The sequence below is a fragment of the Abramis brama genome (assembly GCF_963993115.1).
Source record: "Abramis brama genome assembly, chromosome: 4".
Lineage (NCBI taxonomy): Eukaryota > Metazoa > Chordata > Actinopteri > Cypriniformes > Leuciscidae > Abramis > Abramis brama.
The window spans coordinates 52,057,463-52,084,104 of NC_139966.1; the positions used below are offsets into that span (position 1 = coordinate 52,057,463).

The 26,642-nt window shown below is 39.0% G+C and overlaps 2 protein-coding genes across 2 annotated transcripts; one reads left to right on the forward strand and one right to left on the reverse strand.

Annotated features, from left to right (window-relative positions):
- The first annotated feature begins 556 nt into the window (after positions 1–556).
- Positions 557–2,323, forward strand: ccdc167 (coiled-coil domain containing 167). Its single transcript, XM_084112620.1, has 4 exons — positions 557–728; positions 962–1,056; positions 1,154–1,206; positions 1,712–2,323. Exons 1-4 carry the CDS (start codon positions 678–680, stop codon positions 1,813–1,815), a joined length of 303 nt encoding a protein of 100 aa, XP_083968746.1. The 5' UTR covers positions 557–677; the 3' UTR covers positions 1,816–2,323.
- On the reverse strand, positions 2,163–25,681 carry LOC311081932 (clathrin coat assembly protein AP180). The gene is made up of 21 exons (XM_084112623.1): positions 24,770–25,681; positions 20,815–20,957; positions 20,114–20,189; positions 19,861–19,963; positions 19,528–19,621; positions 19,256–19,367; positions 18,541–18,647; positions 18,411–18,452; positions 17,192–17,272; positions 16,355–16,470; positions 16,167–16,246; positions 15,548–15,562; positions 15,047–15,199; positions 13,357–13,455; positions 9,453–9,515; positions 6,375–6,506; positions 5,536–5,560; positions 5,364–5,430; positions 4,243–4,347; positions 4,023–4,122; positions 2,163–3,312 (listed from the first exon to the last, which is right to left on the reverse strand). Exons 1-20 carry the CDS (start codon positions 24,897–24,899, stop codon positions 4,036–4,038), a joined length of 1,830 nt encoding a protein of 609 aa, XP_083968749.1. The 5' UTR covers positions 24,900–25,681; the 3' UTR covers positions 2,163–3,312; positions 4,023–4,035.
- Between the last annotated feature and the right edge of the window lie 961 nt (positions 25,682–26,642).

Consider the following 26,642-nt stretch of genomic DNA (forward strand, 5'->3'; position numbering starts at 1 on the left):
AATACATATAACCCTGTCCTGCCACACATCTGGAACATCATCCTGATTATCAAAAGAAAAATACATTACAGTGTTTGCTGTAGGCTACTGTCTTAAATGTATATGCTTCTTTTGATGAAAATAATTGTCGGACAGTAAATAAAAAAAAGTATTACAGATAATTAGCATATATTGTCAGGATTAGTCAGTATTATCAGCTTAAATGTGTGCTGATTTTACTTACAGTATTTATTTATTTATGCATTTATTTATTTAGATTTTGAGTAAAATGTGTTTTCTAAATAGCAATGTCCATCGCATTTGAGGATCGATATCTATTTTTTAGTTTTTCTTCTTCTCACTAACATTCAGATATTAAAATTGAATTAAACGCCAACAATAAAAACAACTAGCTAGGTTAGTAGATTACCTTAAAATTCTAAGATATCTTAAGATATCTCCGTCAATTCTTCATACTTTATCCTACAAGCGGATGCGATGAGTGTTCTCCTGTTTGTTCAGCGAATGTGTGGATTGCTTTGTCCAATATGAAATGTCACCGCTCCGACAGCAGATGGCAGTATGAATCTCGTCACAGACAAAGAGCGACAAGCAAGAGAGTGATGAGTAAAAGATTTGTGTGCGGAAGTATATTATTCCCATGATTTCTCTTCACTAAATTCTTCAGACCTTCCAAAATGAGTAAATCAAGGACGACGAAGAAAGAGAAAATAAGTGTGGCAAGCGAGGTAATGCACGTTTATACCATGTCATGTGTATGAAACCATAGATATGTAACGTTAGCCATTCTGTATGTATATCTATGTATGAAACAGCTGACAGATATTGGAATGATGACGCTACATTTATGCCCAGATATAATTTATTGAAAATTTTGAATGTCTGTGCTATCCTGTATTAACTGATAAGTCCTATATGAACATCTGTTTTCATATTGATTATGCTTTTTTGCTCTCTTTAGATTGACCGCATTGAAGAGCGCAAATCACACTGTAAAAACAACCTGGAGAGGTCAGAGTTCAGACAGAGAAAAGAACAACTCTCGGACAGTGAAAGGTGGTTATGACAATATGATGATAAACATCGCTGTGCTTTTTTTGCTGCATAATCTATTGTAGAAACGTAGCAAACGAGTCTTTACATGTACTGACAGGCTCGCCCTTGAAGATGAGATGACCATAATGAATATCAGAATACAGAAATATGGTGAGTCACTTTTATGGAAAGGTTAGGGGTGTAAAAAACGCGTCAGTCTGACAATGAAAATTTAGTACATGGGTTATGGAATTTAAAGTAGCCATGACATCAAAATGAACAATTATTGTGTTTTTTTTTTAAAGGAATATTGCAGTATTATTTGAAATAATTAATTTACATGATTTATCCATGCACATCTTTTTTAATTAATGTGCCTCATAATCTTTAATCTTCCACTACCTCTTGCAACTTCTCTGACGACTGTTTACTGGCTTGAGGGCGGGACAACCTGTCACTCAAATGAGCTCGACCAATAGCAAACCACAACCATCCAAACAATTCCTAATGAACTAATCAAGTCCCACCCTAAATTTTTTTTATTGTTTCACGTGGATACACATCACAATAGGAAATAAATCACAAAAATGTCTTGATGCATCGCGTCATTTGGTATTGAAAAAAGTTTTGTGAAGAGCAGTTCTGTATGATAATGTCATTTTTGTTTTTTCTTCAGAAAAGGAGCTGCAGGTACTGAGAGGAGAGAACAGGAAGAACATGATGCTGTCCGTCGCTCTGTTAGCCATCAGTGCTCTTTTCTACTACACATTCATATATTAAAGAGGTATTTTCTGTCATGCCAAACAGGCTGAGAAAGAGCTATGGGGAGACTGATGTCAATTCATATCATCAGTGTCCACTCATTGGTTTGTCAGTGTCGCTTTAGCCATGAATACATTGTGCCATCTTCATCTTGGCTTCGGCATCCTGGATTGTATGAACACTGCTTTATGTTTGCTGTGTAACAGCGTGACATAAGATGCTTGCGCATCAGAGAGAGAGAGACACACAGATTGGGGATTAAATGTATGTTTATATGATTTAAATTTTTGGGAGCTCTTATGAACTTTGCGAGATCATAAATTCAGTGTAAGCATATACATTTACCCAATAATGACACGGTGGTGTTTCTCTCCAGATCACTGTTTATTGCATTTAAACAGGACTAACATGCACAAAGGTGGGAGGGGCAAAGGGTGTTATTCCATCCAAAAATAAAATTTATCAACAAAATGTTCAATTGAAATAAAAAACAGCCATCAATAAAATGCAATACTGTCCCATTAAACTGCTGTTTGTCCCTTTGATATCCTTGATACTTGCAGCACACACTCACTTGCAAAGTTGCAATACAACAAAACACCAGGCAGCCAGTTCTATTCAGTCCTGTTTTGAGACTGTCTGATGAACTTGCTGCTGATATAATCTGATCTGGCTCAACGGCATCCCCTTTACACAACAAAGGAATTACATGCTGTGATATTATATTGTACGTACAAGCAGGACTCGATCGGCTCAGACAGTGTCTTTTGATGGACACAGACCTTTGTACAAATGGGATTTACTAACTAGCCATGTAGTATGCAAAGTAAACTTCTGACATAACTAAAATATATTCAACCTTTTTATCTCAAAATAAAGACTAAGGATATTCAAAACAATCTGTAATTTAAAATGTTCTAAAATGCATATTTATTTCCATTAAAAGGTCACATGTTGCATGTAACTCACAATCAATATAGATACGAAAAAAATAATAAAATCAGGGCATTGATAAAAAGAAACAGTGCGTGAGACACTACCTTAACTCGTAATACGTTGATATTGTTCCCACAGAAGTTATTCCATGGTCAAAAGATGACTAATACTCGACTGATGATGACACATACCGGCCCAGTGATATTTACCACAGCAAAAAAAACATTTTCCACAGAAAACGTCACACATTTGATTTGATTTCCCACGGAAAGCGAGCCAGGAAAAATGAATGCACATCTATCATTAAGAGACCCGCAGATGCACATTCAAGAATGCATCGCCCATTACTCTTCATAGTATTTTTTTTTTTTAAATATATAGATCTGAAGTAACTGAGAACATTGAAATACAAACACACGTACACACATGTACTTAGTCACGTTCACGGTTTGTGCTACAACAACAGACAGAGAGGGAGGGAGGGAGAGAGAGAGAAGGAGGGACTGGAGGCCCTGAATGTGATGAACGGAAGAGAGTACACACGTCTGATTCATCAGGGCTGCACAATAAGTGTGACAACTGCAACAGAGAAAAAAGAAAGAGGTTTTAGTATTTTATATGCATATGTATTTGTGTTTGTATATATATACACATATTACATACATATGATTATTGGAGTAATCTGATAATATGTTCTGTAAAAAATAGACCTACGTGAACAATAGCCTTATAAGGTACAAATAAGGTATCAAAAGTAGGAAATTTTATGGTTTTATTGAACAACTATTAAAATACATAATGCAATATACAAGATGTGAACAATCAACTTATGTACATTGTGCCTGCAGAGGGCGCCAACAGCCTGATTGTTGGTGTTACACTTTAAACGTGATGAAATCCTTGTGAGTTATCCTTGAAATGCGGTCAATATAATGCAAGCACTGTAAAAGGTTTTGCCACAAACTCAACTCGATCATGCTGATGTCACGAGACAGCTTTTCACCTCTACGAGAAATACCGTCACATTTTAATATCGCTCCTTGTACAGTATATATTAATAAATATTGATTGATCACTATACTGTATATTGATTAAATTTTGATCCGTGTTCCCCTGATGGTCACGGCCCCAGATGACACTATTTTCATGTAACTCATGTTTTTTTAACTACATTCTTAATACAATATTAAAAACAAGATGCATCAGATGCAGAACATAATTTCCGCTTGTGTCTCATTGTGTTTCCTGTTGTCAGATTTCACATCTGCTGTAGCTGTAGTTAAACTTACACCAGCTGCTCATCTACATGAAGTCTTTGATATTGAGGTCAGCGAGAGGATCTTTAGAAGGTGGAGGCTTCCTGGGACTCTGGGCCATTCCCGGAGACATCTGTGGGGGAAACAGACACATGACGGGAGCAGTAATTAAGTACGTGTGTCTGCATTTCTTGTCTAAATGACTATTTTAATGCCTAAATGAAAAATTCAACTGAATTCATGTCTAAAATACCGGTTGTCCAGGGGCTCCTGCTGCCGGAAACTGTGGCCTCATCATTGGTTGTTGGGAGGCCATCATTGGTGAGCCAGGCATCATGGGAGAAGCTCCTGCTCCAGGCTATGAATCACAGAGAGACACAGTAAGAGAAACAAACACAAACGCCTTCACACACACACACACACACACATACACATATACACACACTCTTACCATGCCAAATGGTGAAGGGGATCCCATGACAGGACAGACCCCAAGAGGGGAATTCTAAGTGGGTGGGAGGGATGGGGAGGAAAGGTTAACACCAAACAACACAGAACAGGACAACACCTGAACAAAATGACTCTATGACACACAGACACGCAGAAGGGAATCTGCACAGTGGGAACTGGGATGGTGGTTAACAGTTTGATTTAAGTGTGAATTGAAATGTTTCAGGGGGGATGTACATGCATATATGTTTAGTATTGTATTAATAATAAAAACAAAACAAAGAGAAGAGAAGGAAGCGGCTGTCAAGCCAAAACAGGTCTGAAGCTCTAAAGCGAGACTGAATCTGAAGCTACTGTTTGGCTTTTTCACACTGTACACAAACGATTAAGATTATGAATGTAAAGTTTGATACATCCTTTTGTAAATATATAATGAGCAATGGTAACAATGAGCAATTCCAGTTACAGTATTTATTCATCTATGTTAACATTAGTTAATAATAAACTAGTAATAACAATGTAATAATAACAGATACAACTTTTGATTTAATAATGTATTAGTACATTTTTAAATTAACATGAACTAAGATTGATAAATGCTTTAGGAGTATTTTTCATTGTTAGTTCGTGTTATCTAATGTAGTAAATGTTAACAAATGGAACCTTATTGTAAAGTGTTACCAGTGCAGTTTATAAGAAGAAGTTGAAATAAGAAATGTACAGTTGATATTTCAAGAGTTTCAATATTTCAACCCTAAGTTTCATATATGAGAAAGCTCCGCCTCTTTAGTCCTGCTCATTCAGCTGATAGGAGCCAAGAGAGAGGCGGGGAGAAGGGGAAGCTCGTGATTGGCTCCACGCCATGCTGCTCAAAGCCATGCTCCACCCCCATGCTCCACATCTACAGAACAACACAACATTTACCATGGCAACGCCCCAGCTAGGGGTGGGTACCTGCGCTTGCCAGTTCGCCCCTCCAGCTGCTTCACCCCTGAGACAGAGAGAGACAGAAACAGAAGAGGAACAGGTACACAAATGTATTTAAGTAGGCAAGAAAATATAGTGAAATCGAGAGTAGGACGTTACTGTATCTTACGGTTTCTGGTTCCCCATTGTTAAATCTGAAAGCACAGACAGAGAGATATACAATTTTAGATTCTTATAATTGTTAGCTCTTACACTCTTAAAAATAAAGGTTCCAAAAGGTTTTCACAGTGATATCATAGAAGAACCATTGAGGTTTCATTTGAACCTTTCAATGAACAGTTCCAGTTCTTAAAAGAAAACCATTTCATTATTCTAAAGAACCTTTTTCCACTATAAAAAAAACCCTTTTGTTTAATGGAAAGGTTCTATGAATGTTAAAGTTTCACACTTAAAAATAAAGGTTCCAAAAGGTTGTTTTTTTCCCACAGCAATGTCATAGAAGAACCATTGCGGTTCCGCTAAGAACCGTTCAGTGAGTTTTTTTGTTCCGTTTTTTTTGTGTTAAGCTCTTTCCACTATACCCCAATGGTTCTTCTTTGACATTGTTGCGAAACAGAACCCTTTGTAACCTTTATTTTCTATGGTTCTATGGAATTTTAAGGTTCAATGAATGCTAAAGGTTCTCAGTCTTAAAAACAAAGGTTCTTTATTGGCATCAGTGGTTCCATAAAGACAGCCATGGAACCTTTCCATTGCACAAAAGTTTCTTTAAGTGGAAAAACGTTCTTTAGATTATTAAAATGCTCTTTACACTGAGAAAAAAAAGGTTCTTTTAAGAACTGTTCACTGAAAGGTTGTTTGGGCAACCAAAAATGGTTCTTCTATGGCATCGCTGTGAAACTGTGATTGCTGTGAGACCATAGATGCCATTAAAGACACTTTATTTTTTATTGTATTTTGGCTATGATTTTGGAGTACACCAAATAAAAAAAATGTATGGGAACTTACTGCTGGCCATGTTGGCCATAGCTGAGTCCAGGTTTCCTCCCATGGGTTTGACCGGTGAGTTGGTCATGGGTGACGCCCCTGATGCCTGGGGAGCCATAGCTGGCATGAGCATATCACCCATTCCATCAAAAGCTTAAGGGGGAGTGAAGAGTAAGACAAACATAGTGAGTGTTACGGAACAGGGAGCCGGAGACAGAAGAGCAGGTGAAAGAGTTTATTTAGCAGCAGTGGGCAGACAAACAGGTAAATGGCAAACACAAGGTAGAGGAGAGCACAGGACACAGACGCTGGAGAGGATCACTTGGAGAGGAATGCTGGGGATGAACACTGGAGGAATCGCTAAAGAACACAGGTAAAGACACGGGAGGTATGGGTCTAAACGTTCCACACACTCGGGATAAACGAGACTGGATGATGAGGGAACACAAGGTGAGTGGTTTTATGGTAAAGTTAATTCACATATTAACAACACCTGCAGGTGATTGTGAAGGAGGTGCAGGTGTGTGCCAAGGAGGATGCTGGGAAATGTAGTGAAGGAGATGGTGACTAGGCTGGTGACTGTGACAGTAAGCTTGTTTTTCAGTAATAGTAAGGAAAGGGGAGGTAAACTGAATGCTAACAACCCTCATGTAGGGTATATCTCTATGGCAACCAGTACAAGAAAAATCTTAACCCTGTGTCTACACCAGACACGAGCGGCGCAATGCGACATTATAATCAGTGATGTTGTCTACACTGGATGTGGCGCATCTAAACTGATGCCCCATTCTATTCTGACGTACTTCAAGTGCTCTCGCTTCTTCTGATATGAAGAACAAATTGATTTGCAATGGTCACTTTGTCACATCCAGTGTGGACAGCTTCTGCCTGTTGTAGCACAACAACGGTATAGTCCAGTGTAGGCATGGGCTGTGTCCGAAATCGCCCCCTATACCCTTAAATAGGGCACTATTTGAGGGAACTGCCATTTGTATTAGTGTCCGAAACCATAGTGGATGTTATTGAGTGCACTCATTCAATCCCATAATTAACCGCAATAACGGGTCTACACTCAAACGGCTAGAGAATACCCATAATGCACTGTGAGGGTCAGGCCGAATGAATTCCCGCGTCTCACCAGAAGATGGCGCCCGCATCCATTTTCCAAACCGCTGGACCAATGTGGCTACATAATATCATATAAATTACTTTTTAATTGATTATCAAATTTTTTAATTAAGGTTTATACTAATTTCCATGACAGAGTTCAAGATAAATCTTTTCATTACCACTGGTACTGCCAGTTTCAAATGATTATTAAATGGCAACCGCAAACTATGCAAAAGCGGCAGGCCTTCCGACGCACTCAGTGTCGTTTTCATTCACTCCTTCAAGTGGAGTATATATGAGTGGAGATATATTAGTGGAGAAATGCAGGGAATAGTGAATAATGGTATAGGGGGTGATTTCGAACACAAATATGGTTTAAGAATGAGAGCAGGAAGAAAGAGAGCTGATCGTTATCAAGACACACCATGACTACACACACACTGACACATTAAACATTCATTCAATCATAACATTTAACAGCTTTGAAACACCTGTAGTGTTAGACTTGTTTCACACAGCATGCATAAGCAGCACTTACTACTACGAAAAGCTTGCTGTGCTTTTATATTGATGCTACAAACTACGGCTCAATACTGAAAATAATATTTTCTTCTCACAGTTTTTTATTGTAAAAAAATGCTTTTTGTGTGCATGTAGCTGTATGTGTAATCAAGCTTGACATTCGTCTTTAAAAAAAAAAGAAGGGTGATTAATTCCCTCCATTATTTTATGCTGCTATATTGCAAAGATTGTGTTGATAAATAGGTTTATATGGCATTTTCAATATATTTTCTGCCCACTAAACACAGCAAAAATAGGCTCAGCGTCGTAACCTTTTAATATGGGCACCGGTAACAGTATGCGCCACTGCTCACGTATGTGTTGTGATGAAACAAGCCTAAAATAGCCTACATTACTGGACAGCTTTAACTAAGCACTGATTTTTTATAATAAACTTTTCAACCATTAGTTTCTATTATAGCACGTTAATGCATAGGATCTAACACTGGAGATCTTTGCAAAACATCCAAACTTTCATTCATCCATCCATCCATCCATCTTATACTTTTCCTATAGCTTGGTTAGCAGTCTTTCAGTTTTCACTGAAGCCCTATTCTGCAATGCAGCAATGCATTTTGGGATTGCAGCTGGTGTAGGAGCATCAGAACTCACCAGTAGCACAGGAGGAAGCAAGCAATGACCCAAGAGCCAGATGGATGGGAAGAGATATGGAAAATGAAGAAAAGAAAATAACAAAAAGAGGGAATTTGAAACATTGGAAGAAGTAATAGAAGAAGAACATACAAAAGAGAACATGATCAGGAAGAGGAAAGTGTCGTCAAGCAGAAGAAACATCGGATGAGCACAAAAGAGAGTGAGTGAGTGAATGAGAGAAAAGAGAGAGCAGAATTAAGCAGCAAGGCATTGGGAAGAAGGTCCACGTAGAGATGAGATGAACATAAACGCCACGCATGAGAGAAACAGATGGAAACACGGATCTCATCTCAACATGTCAGTATCACCACAACACAACTGAGATATATACACCAGGCACACACACATCACTAAACTGACATCAACACACATAAAAACACCTCTGCTATGTTAAAATGGCACGTACACCCAGAAGAAAAATGTTGATATATATAAACAAATAAATCATAGCTTAATTTGAGTTCTCAGTTATGGTTCATTGAAAAAATGTGGATTACATAAATATATTGCATATCTGTAACATGTATTTAGAAAATAGGATTTTCATTTTAATGTTGACTTCAGGTGCATGATTTGCTCCCCATCTCATTGCTATCGTTGAGAAACGACTGAGATCTGATTTGGGATTTGTCTTTCCTAAGGGTATGAAAACATGCTGCAGTTTCCATGCTATGGACTATGAAGATTGTAAACGTGACTGTTTTGAACACCAGACAAACCATGAAAATGACATGAAGAAAGAACAAAAAGTCATGAGGGCTGCAGGTGACGTACCCGACATCAGATCTCCACCTGTGGTTGCTGTGGCTGGTTTGGCCTCACCAGCACCCGCCGATTCTGATCCATCCATGCAGCATGAGGGTAAAAAAATTGAGCAGGTGAGTGAGCCAAAGCCATTACACTGAGAGTCAAGCCCAAAGAGAGAGAAAGAGAGAGATTATTATCACCCAGCTAACAGAACTTATGTACAAACATTCTTCTAGTAACGTTAATAGAATGTTATCTGGTCTTTAATAACATTCTCAAAACATTAGCCCAAAAACAAATATTATTTATACATCATTTATGGAACATTTTTTAACATTTTAGTTGGACATTCATCTAAAGTTTTTTAAATGTTACTACTTATTGGTTTCAGAAGGTTCAGAGAACATTCAATAGTAACGTTTCCATAATGTTTGCAGAATTATAAAATGGAACATTCCCTTAATGTTGTCTCTAAAGTTCACATAGCCAAGAAAAAGTAAAACCATTTAAAGGGGCTATATAAAGAATTCAGAAACCCTTGTTATTAGTGACACCGGTGGGCATAAAGTGAACTGCAGCCACAACTTGCTCGCACTTGAGCACACGTAACGTACAAGAGACTGAACGTGATTCAAGGCCAAAGTCTCGTTTTTTTTTTAAGTTTTGTAACAAGCTGTTCACACATTGGCAATAAAAAATCAATTAATATATTAAATTTTTTACATATAGCCCCTTTAAAAAACTGTAATGTCCAGAGAACATTCAAAAATAACGTTTTCATTCACTTAATGGATGTTCTTAGAACATTTGTGTTAGCTGGGCATACAAATACAACCCGCAGATGTGTTAAGAACCACAAAAGCACACACATACACCTTATTAAAGTCTTTTCACTTCTTCCTGCAGGTCAGGGAATCTCTCACAACTGCTGTCTGGTGTCCATCAACCATCAGAACAGCTTTATTTCCCAATAACAGAATCCATAGCAACCATCTGAGCAAAACATGCAAATCAAACCATTGCAAATCATGCACACTGGGGTTGTTACCAACCCCCAAACAGGTCCAGATTTGCCCCACTGTCTGGCCAGCTCATGGGGGCAGATAGAGCAGCGGCAGGAGGATGAAACACATCTGGAGCACAGGAACGAGTTTAGTTGACATCTGAAGTCTTACTCGTTTAACATCCATTATTTGAAGAGTAACTTTATGCATCTACAGCGGGGGAAATAAGTATTGAACACGTCATCATTTTTCTCAGTAAATATATTTCCAAAGGTGCTATTGACATGAAATTTTCACCAGATGTTGGTAACAACCCAAGTAAGCCATACATACAAAGAAACAAACAAAAATAAGTTAAGAAATTAAGTTATGTGTAATAATGTGAAATGACACAGGGAAAAAGTAAAAAGGAAACTCTTCTAATTATTCTTTTCACTCCTCTATCAGAAATCTTGCGAGAAGCACTGGTCGAGGCAAATTTATGGTGAAATTATTGTCTTTCCGCTTCCGTATTATGGCCCCAAAAGTGCTCACTGGACCATTCAGAAGCTTAGAATGGCGCCTATAACCAGTGCCATCATTATGTTTTGCAACAATTAGGTTGCGAAGGTCTTGAGACAGCTCTTCGCTTTTACCCATCATGAGATGTGTCTTGTGTGACACCTTGGCAATGAGACCTTTTTGTAGGCCATCATTTGGGACTGAACCAGCTGTTATTAATTTCCACTGACAGGGGGCTGGATTGCTTTTTAATTACTGTAAGTTTTCAGCAGTTGTCTTGGCTTTCCATGCCTTTTTGCGCCTCCCTTTCTTCATGTGTTCAATACTTTTTCCCTGTGTCATTTCACATTATTACACATAACTTAATTTCTGGACTTATTTTTGTTTGTTTCTTTGTATGTATGGCTTACTTGGGTTGTTACCAACATCTGGTGAAAATTTCATGTCAATAGCACCTTTGGAAATATATTTACTGAGAAAAATGATGACGTGTTCAATACTTATTTCCCCCGCTGTAAATATGTAAAAGGAACACTAAAATATCACAACTAAACCCGTAAGGTGCATCAGTTTTAGGTCAGAACCCGCTTACTTCATCGATAAATACAGGTGAATGAGATAAAGCCCAAGGGTGCAAGTGAAAATAAAAACGTCTCTAAGTGGGGATAATGTAACTGGTGGGTCTTGGAGACATTTCAAGAAAAACACAGACAGAGAGATTGGGAAAGAAAAAGGAGTGAATGAATGCCTAAGGGAGTGAGGGAGTGTGTCGACTGCCCTCGGAGAGAAGCATATTTGGCTCACCTTGAGCAGTCAAGGACAGAATGGAGAAAAAACAAGCGAGGCAAGGAATGAGTGTATGGATGTACTGTGTGTACCTGCTGAAAACAGGTCTAGACTGGGGTTGGGGTCTATTTTGGGAACAGATGAATCTGGCATGGGATGAAAAAAACCTAAAGACAAGAGGACATTTATAAAGACAAAAACATAAAACATAATAATAATAAAAACAAATAATATTAATAATACACAACACAAATCAAAATCTATGAAAAAAAAAGATTTTCATGGGACATGCTAAATTTCTGGCCTAAGGGGTTTACCAGCAAACAGGTCTATCGTCGGTGCTGGGGAAGCAGTGTGGGCTACATCGCTAGTGGTGGTGGAGACAGATGCCGGGCCAGTAGTGGGCGCCACTGAGCTAAAGAGAGCGTTACTGTCATCTACTGGCTGCAGGGAGAACAGGTCCAACTGAAGGGAGTTATCAGCAGAACCAGCCGCAGGAGCGAAGGGATCTATACCGGGAGAAGAGGGTGATCGAAAAACATCTTCAAGGCTCTGAGACTGTTGTTATTTATTGCAAAGCGGGAATTAGCTATTTTCTGCGAATGTGCGAGACTTCTGATTCATTAGCATCTACTCTAATAACAAAAATATATTTCAAGAATGTTTTGCTAACGTTCTCATTAAGTTTTTTCTGAATGTTCAGAACATCACATTTTTCTTGTTTGTACGAATGTTAAGGAAACATTCCATTTTATAATTCTTCAAACATTATAAGAATGTTACTTTTGAATATATTCTCTGAACATTCTAAGTAGGAGCATTTAAAAAACGTTTGACGAATATCCAACTAAAATGTTTCAGAAAAAACGTTACATGAATGATGTGTAAATGAAGATTTTGTACTAACATTTTCAGAACATTATTAAAGACCAGATAACTTGAATGAACGTTCTATTAACATTACCGGAGGAAAGTTTGTTCATAACTTTGAGAGAACCTTGCCAGAACGTTTGCCAAAGGTCTGAGAATGTTCCCTGTTAATTGGGTATAATTTAATAACTAGAAGAATAACAAAGTGCAATATTGCGCCAATGTGTTTATGATTACAATAATGAATTAAGTTTGCAATATCAACAGCATAACGGACTGTTTTTGTGGAACTGGAAGCGAATGACACTGGAAGCCTCGCACATTCAAGTTACAAATAGCCGCACCTGCTCTTACATTAAAATAAGATGGATAAAGTCAATCTGAGGATGAATCTTCAGAGAAGGAATAATGAGAAAGAAAAATAGAAGAACTCTCCTCTCTCTGTTGAAGTTAGAGCTGATTATTCTGTCAGAGTGTTGCGCGCCTAACAAGTCGACATCTGCTTCTGCCCCCCAGAGAACCGAACTTCCATGTTCAAAGACTATTGCCCTAGCAACACAGATAGCAATCTCCACGGCAACACCGATGCCAGTTCATAAAACTCAACACTGACCAGAGAGGCTTCATTAGGGAAGAGCCTGCAGAAGAGGCTCAATGTGGTTCTTAAAAGCGGTAAATGAAAACAATCACAAGCAAACACTCTCTCTCTCACCCATTCTACACCGACATTCTCACATACACATATATTCGCTTGAACTGTTGTCACCCACCAGTTGCTGCGGTGCCATCGGCAGCAGAAGTGGGCGTGGCTGCTGTGGCCCCGCCCTCTGCAGCAGCAGCTGTTTCAGCTGCAGGGGCCGCAAACACATCTGGAGTACCGCACACAAGGGCCAAAGGGTTGACGTATAATAGCCAAAGAAAAGGATGACAGGAGGAAGAGGAAATAGAGAGAGTAGATAGCATAGAGAGAAAGAAACGACATGACTTCAGTGTCATGCAAAGTTTGGAAAAAAGACATTTATTGCATTTGAAATATTTTAAATGATGTCCTGAATACTTAAAATAACATGCACTCTTAAAAATAAAGGCGGAACCTTTAACATCCATGGAACATTTCCATTGCACAAAATGTTCTTTATAGTCGGAAAAAGTTATTTAGATTATTAAAGTGTTCTTCACACTAAGAAATTTATGTTTTTTTAAAGTTTCTTTGAGAAACCAAAAATGGTTCTTCTACGCCATCGTTCTGTAAACACCCTTTTGGAACCTTTATTTTCAAGAGTGCACTATATAATAATTCTGACCAATTTTGTTAATATTAAATATTCATAACCTATTTTACTTTAGTAACATGGCATGATTTCCAGGATATGCAACCATACGTAGAAGGATTGAACTTGATCTTATCATTAAATCATTATAAAATTTTTAAGATTTTAGAATGGCTGCATTACTCACAAAATATTTACTAAATATCTGTTGATTAACATTAACTAATAGCCCATTCAGCCATGCAACCATAATAAATTAGAGTTATTTCAGAGGTTGTTTTCTTTTTAACTCTTTCCCCACCATTGGTGGAATTTCCCGGCTTTTCGTGTTTTCACTGTTATAAGGTAGGGGGTGCTACTACGCATCTTCTGAAAGAGTACTGAATCTCCAGATCAAAACACAGGCAAAAAAGGAGCAGAAACAAGCGATAAAAGCATTGCTTATGCACGTTGTAGTCTTTGAAAAAAACTTGATTTTCTTAGCTTTTTGTTCAAAATGTTGCTACCCCCATTCAAGTGTTGTTAAACAAAGAACACATGAAGCTAGAACAGCTTTTAAATAAAATGGGCTTTTTATTTAAAAGCAGAGGCTCTGTTATTTCTTTCTTCTTATTCAGGTATTCATACAACAAAATATTCTGGGGGCCATGAAAATGTTGTGAAAATTATCAAAAATACAGGCCATGGCTGGCAACTTTTTTTGAAAACGCCGGCGTGGAAAGAGTTAACAACTTTTTCTATGAGCATGTATTAGAAAGCAAAATGTGTCAGTTTTGATTTCATGCTCACTTTAAAACATTTTGCATTCTCTGAATGTAAAACTGCAACTGAGAACCTGATTAAACTTACTGTGCAGTCTGCAAATGCAGCTACACATAAGAATAATCAAATGATTATAATTCATATGTGTAATTTTAATACACAAGATCTTGTGGAGCATTTATGGCAAATGAATGTCAAATAAAAACTGCAGCATGGAAGATATAAAGCAGAAAAGGAAATGAGAAGCTCTAGATTTCTACTGCAGACAGAAATGGAGCATTGATGACTACAGACTTCACAAATCACAAATGAAACACCGCAAACTGTGATTTTGATCTGATCTTTAATCTCTGTGCTGGGATGTTCCTCTGTTTCAGAATGTGCCACAGCCTTTACATCTTCTTAAGGAAGAAACCTCACTACTGACCTCCGAGGAGATCGGCTGAGCCGGAGGAAGCAGCGGAAGGAGGAGGAGCCAATGAAACGGCTGCCTCAGCGGCTGTGGGCGTGGCTGAGGAGTTGGAGTCTACGGCAAGGGTTGGGTCAGGAAGGAGAGTCTCTGAAGTAAGGGAACCCATTTCTGCATAGCCACGCCCCCAGCGGACCGATATAAACACAACGTAAATAAACAGATAACCAGGAAAGGAACCAAAGAAGAGGGCAAGAGCATAAGAGAGAGAGAGAGAGAGAGAAAGATTCTACTGAGCAAAGACTGAGGGATTGACACAGAGATGTAAATGGATTCTCACTCTAAAAGGGCTTCAGGAGACTAGGTTTGTCATATATAGGACTGTCACATGGTCATTTTAAATTTCCCAGATGAGCTATAACAAGTGTTCAAAATGTTTAATAAAATGCATGAGACATTTAACACATCAAATCACATGAAAACACATCTAACATAAAATGAAAAGCCAACAACGCTTACCTGACCCCAGCAGATCTGATGTGTCAGGGGCCCATCAGAGACAGATAGAAAAAGAGATTATCAAATTAAGTCATGCATTCATTAAGAGTTTATAGTGAGAAATGTAAAACAGGCGCTTTAAGGTAGGAAGTTTGTGTGTTATAGGTCTGGTTTTGGGTTTTGTTCTGGGAAATCTGTCATATTATTTTGGGTTTGTGGCAATTTTGGTTTTGTCATGGAGCAATATGAAGTTAAAATAGCTGATGTCATTGAGACCACATTCATGGTTTAATCAGTCAGCCTGACGGTTTTCTTGCTGGATGACCTATTTCACTCTAAAATATGTCACATTACGGAAGTGAAATGGGTTGTGAATGCTTTTTCATGTTGATAAGATCAATTATGATCATAAATATTTTATGGTTTCATATTAAACTAACCCAATTTGAGCACGCTGGCATATACACTCCAACATCTTTGAGTCAGACCTCAGCATAGCCATGCATCTGAGCTTACTCATTCGGAAAGGTCATTTTATTTTATTTTTGCAATTTCAGGTTTTGGTTTGGTCTGGAAATTGACATGTTCACATGCTGAGTATGTGTGTGTGTATGTGTTTGTGTATGTGTTTGAACTGTACCTCCCCAAGATGTGGGAGCAGCTGATGCTCCTCCTGCAGAAGGTCCAGAGGAAGACAACGGGTCCAGATCCAGAAGAGAACTACGGTAAGATAGAGACACACACTTTTATAAACATATAGTCAGATATTATCTTGTGTTCTGATTAGCATTTTATCCGACAGGAAGTGAGGTTACATGGGTCACTCACTCAGTGGCAGTTTCGGCAGCTGGCGTGGCCTCGGAGCGTGGCGGCTCCAAAGTGGGGACGGCAGCAGCAGATTTGGCGGGAGTGGAGGTTGGAGACACATTATTGGTGGGTGATCCCTAAAACATAACACAGAGCTACAGGTTAAGCATATGTGTGTGAGATCCATGAACAAAATCAAAACGATAATCAAATGAAGTGCCCACTTACCTTTGTGGGTGACCTGAAGGACACAAACAGAGGTATTGAGATGATTTTATATAAAAATAACATAACTGATAAAAATGTTGATGAGATTATTTAAAACTTACTCACCCTTCCCTGAACAAACCATTGCAGGAGGAGGAAAAGAACATCAATTAGTATTAATATTTACTTAGTTAGAGACCTTCTATTTCTTATCCAAACAGACGTACAGTACAGTAACTGCAGAGACAAGCCACGGTTGGTGAAAGTGATTTCACCAAGTAAAATATTTTCCTATAGATCAACATTCCAATCAACCAATCAGATATGAGGGACATTTTTACAGTTTATGTCAAGTTTAGACATTTTCTACATTAGTAACATGCATCTACATCAGTGTTGTCCACCTATCATTTCACCTATGAGGTATAAGTTATGGGTAGGGTTAGGTTTAGGAGTAGGGAAAGGGTTTGGACTATGTTTTCGGACAGGAATGTTGTTTCAGGATCAACTTAACATGTTTTACTTGGCGAAATCACAGTGACCAGCCATGGTTATGTGCCCTACTCAGGCTTCTCTATCAAATCTAGCATGCAGCATTTGATTTACAAGTTCAGAGTTACTTTCTATCTGACATTTAAAGTGATTTAGAATGAGTTCAGGAGTCTCGTACCCTTTCTTCCCTTCTAGACTGTTCATATGTGTCTCCAGAGATTCCAGAATACTGGTGGGAGCCTGAGAACAGCAAAATAAAACACACACACATGATGAGCAGTACAAAAACCATCAGAGGACATTTGATGTCAATATCTCTCAAGGTTTCACAGCAAATTCAAACAATAAAACACCACATCAAAACCAGATGGGAACCTTTACTCAAACCACTCCTCACAGCACTGCAAAATCAGCTCACTGCACAAACTGTGGGACGGAACTGGACTTCAGTGCATTGCTTTACCCAGCTTCTGAACAAAAAGGCTAATCGCAATGTGACCTATTCATTTTTGAGAGAAAGTCAAGCCACGTTTATTTATGTAGCACATTATACAATACAGAAAGCAGTTTCACATAAAAAAACTGAAAAATAACAGTGTTAATTTAGCAAAATTCATCCGTTTTGAAAACTTTAATTACAGCTAAAAAGAAGCTCTACAGAAGGCTCTTTTCTGCTAGTTTCAGAGTGGTCAGCTCAATAGTATTTTATAGATATTATTTGCCTTTTAAGGACACCTTTTTGGAGAGGAAAGGCAGAAACACATTTTATATGAGTTCTTTTAAACCACAAGCCCATACAAAGAAATCTACTGCGTCCAAATATGCCTACTTCTGTACTATATAGTAGGCAAAAAACAGTATGTGAGCCGAGTCCGAATACGTAGTATTCATAAAAAAGCAGGCGAAAAGTAGACCTACTACTTCTGAAGTGCTCATTCGAAGGACACTTTACTATCCCATGCGGCCATGGTAAAAAGCAATGCACTGAGATGCATACTGCGTCCCATATCAGTCAACATGGTTACCGGCTCTTCGTTGAAGCAGTCTTTAAAGGGACAGTCTTCATTGTCTGAATCTGCCATGTCGGCAACTACGCCTGGATGCAGACACTGAGAATTCCCATGGGAGGGCGATTTAATAATGATGCTTGGTTAGGATAGATGAAAAGCTCTTTCACACTCACACCAGCTTTACTTCATTATTTTAAAAGGAAGACAACCAGTGCTCTAAAGTTTTCACAATCCATTGACATCAAGGAATCAATACTTGACCTGACTCTAATATAAATTAAGAGCTACACTATAGTGACACGCCAATAAAGGTGCATACATGAAAGGACGAATGTTTGGGAATATGACTGAGTACAATAGTAACTTACATAAGAGATGTCAGGGATGTCATTCTTATCCACTCCTATTTGCTGCAACAGAAACGCAATAATCATATTCTAAGTGAATTGGTATTCTGTAAATATATTTGACTTTAAATATCTCTTCTTCTGGCCTTACCTCAGCAATTTTCATGAACTCTGCAATTTTGGTCACCCGGGTCAGAAATTTCTTATAAATATCCAGAGAATCCTTGCATTCAGACTTCTTCATTTTGAAATATTTCTCTGTAGAACCAAAAAAACAGATCACAGCCCATTGTTTCAGGATAGAAGATTTGGTTAACACTTTCCTTAAGGCTTTAGTTTATATATAATCAATGTTGGGTAAGTTACTCTAAAAAAGTAATGAATTACTAGCTACTCATTACATCTTCAACAGTGTAATTACTAATTACTCTCTCAAAAAAGTATTGTATTACTTATTACTAATTACTTGAAATCCAATATCAACCTTGACCAGTTGAACAATAAAAGGATAGACATGAAATGCTCTTTTAATTCTTTCAAACAAATAATATAAAATTGCATACATTTATATTTCTGCATTAATTAAGCCTTGTAATGCAACTTATAATGCATTGTATTGTCATGAATAATTGTAATACAGTTATAATGTATTATAATACTCATCTATTCATTGAACACTCCTTTAGAAAATATAATGCATTAAAACACACGACAAACAACCAATTGTAGATGTAACCAGATGTAACAAGGAATCTGCACATATTATAATGCATTTTAACTTTAAGGCTTTAAGAATTGTTTAAAATATAGTAAGATGTATTATAGTTCAGATTGAGATCATCTGTATTAAATTATTTATCACATGCCTAATAAATTGATGATGCCGTCGTTGTAGGATGCGAAGAGCTTTATCAGATCCTTAAAGAGAAGCAAGAACGCTGCGTTTATGATGCCATTGTTCAAGTCTTTAGGATGAACCTGGGGGGGGAGGGAACATTTAAAACATTATTGTGAAGAATGGAGTTTAAAAAAAAACTAATAATGATAAAGTACAAGAACAATCATTGAAATAATTACAATCTCGGTTAATGGGACGGCTTCACAGAAGGTCCCAGATGTTGTGGGAGATGTTACTCACGTCAAACTCCAGCAGTGTGTCCACTTGAGTCTGCAGGGCAGGCATGGCCTTCAAGAGCTTGTCAGGAGCCATAGTCCTCATCACACCCTCAGCTCTGAGTGCACACACACACACACACACACACACACAGGAGTAACAGTTCAGTGCATGTATTTGCTGATTCCTGAGAAACCATCCTTTCTTTCGCTCTAACTCAGAGATGACATTCCCTTGTAACAACTCTGGGAGAAAAGTCTGAAGCGTTTCTAACAATGTACTCTGATGTAATATTGAATAACTTGGAGTAACTAGTGTCTAAATGTGGCCTTCTATTCCCAGAATCAATCGACATACCCCTTTTTAACTCGAGTGAAGTCGAAGGCCATCGCGCGGTAAGCATATGCCTTCTCATTCAAGTACCGTGCATATCGCCTGATGAATGTCGACATGTCATAGCCTTGGAGACAGAAAAGATATAAACAGCCTTAGTTGATCACATTTATATCACATTTAATGGATCACACTTCAGATCACACTTCATGGAATTAGTAAACAAGTTAAGATAGATGTTTATGTGACTTTATTCATTTAACTTATACAAACTCACCATGGGAGCCTGTTTTGTCAATAAAGTTGCTGAGATTAAACAGGGAAGTTCGGGAGGCCAAATACTGGATGAATCTCTGCAGGGATTTAATCAGGACAAATCTTGAAACACACCGTATTTATTTTATTTTACCAAAATGCCTTATGAACTTAATAAAAGCGAATACAATACTGCATGCAGTTTTCTACGGAGCCCCTAAAGGGACATGGTGGTGGAAAAAATGGGAGAAAAAACATATTTCACTGCTTTTGCGTTCTCTCGCAAAAGTTTTGCGTTCCCCCAAGAAACTTTGCATTTTGCTTGTGAAACTTGCGTCTCAATCAGCTCCCCAGTTCAGTGGACAGGGCACTGATCAGGTAGTCAGCCATTTTAAGGGCTGTCTCAATCCAAAATCCTTACAGGGCACTGAAACGTGACTACTGAACTAGGGAGCTGATTGAGACACACCCTTAGTTTTATAGTAAATCAATCATGTATCCCTCACCTCACTGCTGTCAATGCAGATGTGGTGCATTTTATTGCATTTTTATAGCATATTCTCAAAACGTCTAATGAACTCTGAACTTGATAAAAGCAAATGTAGTCCTGCATGCAGTTTTCTTCTCTTATGTCAAAAGAAACTACATCTGTAAGATTGAGTTTAAACTTGATAAAAAGACACTAAAAGGAATAAAGTTTAAAACAGTAATTTATTGCTTCACCTCATTGCCGTAGATGCTGATGTGGTGAGTCGTGGTTAGAGCTTTGAACACGACCACCCAGCTGGCGTTAGTGGATCTCTCGAATAGTGTATCAGCCATCTGAGGGATGTTCACGTTTGTCTCGTTGGTGGCTGAGATCAGATCTGCACACAAAACACACGCACATTTACCACCACAGAGCTACGTACTGCAATGTGGATGAAGAGTTTTATGATTATTAATATCAGCAGACAGATTCTTTAAGGGGGAAAATTCATAACATGCAATTTAGAAGCAAGAAACAGCCCCCACAGAGACAAACAACATTATGCCTGTGCATTTTTCCTACATGTAAAAACATACTGCCATCAGCTATCACCCTGTAGCTCAAGAATGGTTGCCCACTGAAACCAAGCAGGGTTGAGCCTGGATGGGAGACCTCCTGGGAAAACTAGGTTGCTGCTCACACTGTGGTCTGTGTGGGTCCTAACCATAGACTGTAAAAACAATATGGACATAGTGTCCGTGACGTCACCCGTAGGTTTCTGAAGAGCATTTTTGAAGCCCAAAGTTGGCGGAGCCAGTCGTTGCCATCTTGGCAGCGCGTCACTCTCAGATAACAGAAAATGGGCAAAGAGGCGGGACGTGGGTGGAACTGAGGTGCCTGGTTGCCAGCAGACAAACGGCTAGTAGTGACAGCAGCGACAATCCACCTGTCACTCAAGTGGCCACGCCCTTAATTATGTACAACTTTAAGGCTTAATTTAATTTAAACGGATGAGTTATAAAAAAAAATCACCCCCCTCACAGTTGTCATGAAGGGTAAAATCAGCTACATAGACCAAAACCAATTTTTGTACCAGGCTGTAAACACATTTTTTTCTGCTGCAAAGTTGGGCATTTTAACATGGGGGATATATGGAATTGACTCCCTTTTGGAGCCTGTCTCTAGTGGCCAATCGATGAATTGAAGTTTCGGTCACTTGAAGCCATGTTGGCTTCAAGAAAGACCAAGAGGGGGCTGCTCGGCCCTAACGCCCCAGTATAGTGACGGGGACACTATACTGTCAAAAAAAGCACCATCCTTCAGATGAGAATTTAAACCAAGGTGTCCATTTCACGTTCATACAGACAGTATTTGAAACGCTACTGTAAATCGCTGTTTGAACGGGACATTTTGAGACTTGCACCTTTGTCAATCCCAAAAACTGACAAAGTGAACGTAGCGTAATTTCCAACCGCTCAATTTCCAATCATATAGGGATTGTCAAAGTTTTTTTTTTTTTTTTTTTTGTCATCTACTGAATTTTTCGTCAACGATACCAGGGACACCAAAACACGGGGGAACATGAAATTTGGTGGGCATGTAGCCCCACTAGACTTTTACGGAAAAATTTCGTTTGGTCCCCGGGGGCCACTCCCCCCCTCCGCGCTGGGCCCCCCGAAACCCAAAAAATGCAGTTTTTCCTAAATAACTACCTGAACCGTGGCACCGAGGATGAAGAAATTTTTATGGTATGTTGGTCTTAAGGGCCCACATCAACCTAGCCCATAATCACTCATTTGTGATTTGCGCCCCTTCCCATAAAAAATTAAAATGCAATATTATTCTGCTTTAATCGCCCCTATCTTCAGTTGAGATGTTCAGAACTGCACCATATTTCATGTGTATGATTAACTTGACATCCTCTGGGGGTATGCTAAGTTTCGTAGAATTTCATCCATGGGGGGGTATAAAATAAATTCATTTATGTGCACATTTAGTGACTGTACACTCATCGGCCTGTAGATGGTGGTGTTGAGCGAAAGGTTGCTGGTTTAGGATGATACTGTCACACACACACATGCAGGAATACAAACAAACGCAAGCATGCACACACACTGACATCCACACGCACAGACACACACCCATACACACACATACAAATCCACATGCACAGACACACACACACAAACACACACGCGCACACAAACACACACGCGCACACACATGTACGCACGCATACATACATGCACAGACACACACACACACAGACACACACATACACAAACACACACACATACACACACACACAGACAGACATGCACATACTACTACTTTTTTTAGGTATATACATAAACACGCAATACAGCCAAATTGCTCCACGTCATTTATTTTTGTGGAAAGCCAGTGCAGGCCTGAGCGGCGGTCATATTTTGTACCGCCATGCGGTACATCTAGTTTTACTTATTGCTCAGTGATAATTCTCATTAGATTCTCAATACTGTAATGCAATGAAAACTGGAATCAGCATGAATTAACGGCACTTATAATTGCATCATTCTTTCGTTGGGAAATCTGGTGGAAAATGTGTTTAACTGTCATGAAAATAATATAACAAATGCAAAACAAATCCCAATCGTCCTAAAACAGGATTGATTTTCTTTAAACAAAATATAAGTTATTTTTGTTTCTTTGGAAGTGCAATCTGTCCCTGGCATTCTCTAGACAGACTTCCCGACAGGAGATCATCTTAAATTCCATATAACGTTGTGCTCAGGGTGCCAATATGTTAGTCATGGCTGCTAGAGAGCACACTGCAGTGGAGTTAAGAAGCCAAGAATAGTCCAGATTAGAACACACTGAGATACAGTGTGAGTTGCGTTACCACTAGTGCAATTTGTTGCTATGTAACGTCACTATATATTGAAGTATATGGCATAGCAGTCCCTGTTTTGGGAGTCTGTATATATAGGTTATGAATATGTGAGCAGGTGCAGCTCATTGGGATTATGGAATTGCTCATGTGACTGGATTACAGACCGTGTAAATACAGACACATTGCAAACACACACACGCACCATATGTGTCAACACATGACTAAACTCTGCCAATCAGTTGCTTTGGTCTCTTAACTATATAATGCAAGATCATACAAATCAATCCAAACAAATGCATCTAAAAAAAGACAGTGATAGTTTTAATATTTAAATAATATTCTATGAAGCAGCACAACAACATTGACAGAAAGGACCACATTAAACTAACAATCGGCACGAGCCACCTCGGATCACTTTCTTGCTGTCTTGCGACTTTAAATTCAAAGCAAATGCTGCCTCTGTATTGGTATGAAGACCCTTTCGTGCAAACTGATACCATGTCATCATGATGTCACTGACTCACCCCTCCCCCTTCCCCAATAATCTACTTCAGTTTCCATGACAACCTCACCACCACCCCTCACGCCTTCCAATTCAACAGACAAATGGCTGGAGTTTGCTCAACAAACACATTTCTTGTCACAAAACACCTGATACTACAAGAATAAAACAAGTTTGTGTCTGTAGACAGGCCAACAATGCTAAACCTTGCCAAGACAAAGCGGATTTATGAATCTATGGATTTCTGGAGTGCCTGTGAAATCACACATGTGATTCCCTGATGAAGGGATTGCTGATATTAACACACAACAAGATTCCCCAGCTTGCATACCAGTGTCCTCACCTTTGGCTTTGTAAATAATACATGCATGCTTTGGCTGATCGATTTATAATTCAGAAGGCCTTCTCCTGCAGGACACAGAGCTCGAGGGCGACACGAAGATGCTTTTGTAGCCTCTCCGTCTTGTCTAAATGCAGTTGATTTCCTTCTGTCTTCTCTTTCACTGTCTCTCCCTCTCAGTTCCAGACCACACCACCCACATAAAGACACTTCAGGGTATGTTCTGTGCTGTCAGTTAAATGCAATCAGCTACACACACTGACACGCTTCTTAGAATATAAGCTCCTTACATTACATGCAACCTAAAAGGCAGGTTTTCCACTGACAGAATTGCAACTAGTAGCAAACAACCTCATTGAGTACAAGCCATGCATATACACAGCCTCGTTATTCTACGCATTGGACTGTGCTGTGGTGCTGAAGTGGACAGCGCCAGGTCTGAGTGAGACTGAACACGTTGAGGAATGAGGGTGAGTCAAAAAATGTCTCACTTACAATCCAGGTGCTTCTTCTTGGGCGCCATCACCTCGTGCGTGGTGGCTTTGCAAACGGCACGAGCCACCTCGGATCCGGTGAGCTGGTACTGCGCCGCGGCGATGCGATCCGTCAGAGTCTGTCCCGACATTTTCTCCCGGTAGCGTCGACAACCACCTCAAGAATCAACTTCAGGGGGAAGGACAGTCGAAATGCATATGATATTCGCCGACAAAAAATGAGACGGAATCCAAGGTGGCTCTACAGAAACTGACAATGTCGATTTCTCCTTTTGGTGTCCAACCAGAGTGCCTGAAATGACGTATTCAAAAGCACAAAAATATATGTTTGAAGTTTATTTCTAAAATTTGGTCGATTTAGGCGTCTATGCATGGGTTGGTTTCAGCACCATGGATAATGCTCCTATTACGTAACGCCCTACGCCGAGCTATTTTCTGGCTCTTGTGGGAAATAAATAATCAAAATAATACGGTAAACTGTCACCTTTGATTAGTATATGTATTTAAAAAAAATGACGAAATGACGGCACGTTTTACGTTGAACCGGTTCTTTTTTCAATGGAATGAATTAAGTAAACGCACAAAAACGAGCTGAAAAAACGTTCCGTTGATTAATCCTCTACCTATAAACCTGTTCGGGATTCCGGAGCCTCGGTATTATTCGGTCAAAGCCCGTGTGTCCTTCCCGTCCTGTCGGATGATGATGGTGATGATGACGTGTCTTTTTCAAGCCTTTTCAAGGGCGAGAGTATGAAGACAAGTAATTGTTCACGTTTCAGTGATATATCGTGTAGATCTTGGATATTTAGTTGCTTATTTTTCTGGTAATGAAGGTTAAGGTCCTGCCTTTTCGGTTGTCGGTGGACCTGGTCAGGTGACGCATAACGGGCTCTTAAAGGGAAGCGGCGTCAAGCTGTCACGCGCCTTTAAGGGGTCTGTGCGCGTTCATGGTTCATCTGTCTGCATTCTGCTCCCTGAGCACAGACAGGGACGGATTGACAATCTGTGCGTTCTGGAAAAGTCCAGAACGGCCGTCCAACCGAGGGCCGTCGGCAAAAAAAAAAAAAAAAAAAAAAAGTCTAATAAAGCAGTATTAACAGCCAACAGCAGGGGCACTAATATGATCACTTATGCTACGTGTAAAAAACAACAACTGAGGAAGAAGAGTCGGCCTATAGCCACTGACATTTTATAAGGCTGCACTTTTAAATTTGCTTACATTATATTTGAATAGCTGTGGTCTCCAACGTGGTGCCTGTGAGTTGCCCGCTAAACACATTCTATAAATAGCCCCAACTTGCCGTCGGGGTTCCAGACTTCGAATAAATGGTATAATTTTGCGACCTTTCAACTAAACGTTTCAATTTGAACTTTTGCCTCTACAAAATTACCCAACTCTCTTTGATTGTACGCTGTCATTTGCGTTGCGTATGAGAAACAACAAATGGCAAACGCTTAAAAAGCGGAACAAAACTTGTTTGATCTGAGCAGCGCATTATCAGCTCGGCCCAAAAAACAGCGATCGCGGACAAAGCTGATCTCGATCACGCGAACAGTATTACACAGAGCTGCGCGATCCACTGAGAAGCATTTCAATTCAGCGCAGAATTCTCTATCTCTATTATAAACCACAAATGACTATGTGATTTAAGCTTGTAAAAAGCCAGATGAAACAGCGCTGATATTCTCAACATATTGACGCAAAAAAACAAAACAAAAAAAAAAAACAGGCGAAACATTGTTCCGAGAACAAACCAGTTAGAAGACATTACACACCAAAACCTATGAATTAACTATTAAAAATGCTGTTATATTAATACAGTTATGTATAAATGTATTAAATGTAATGCAGTAATGTTTTTGTTTAGAAGTTA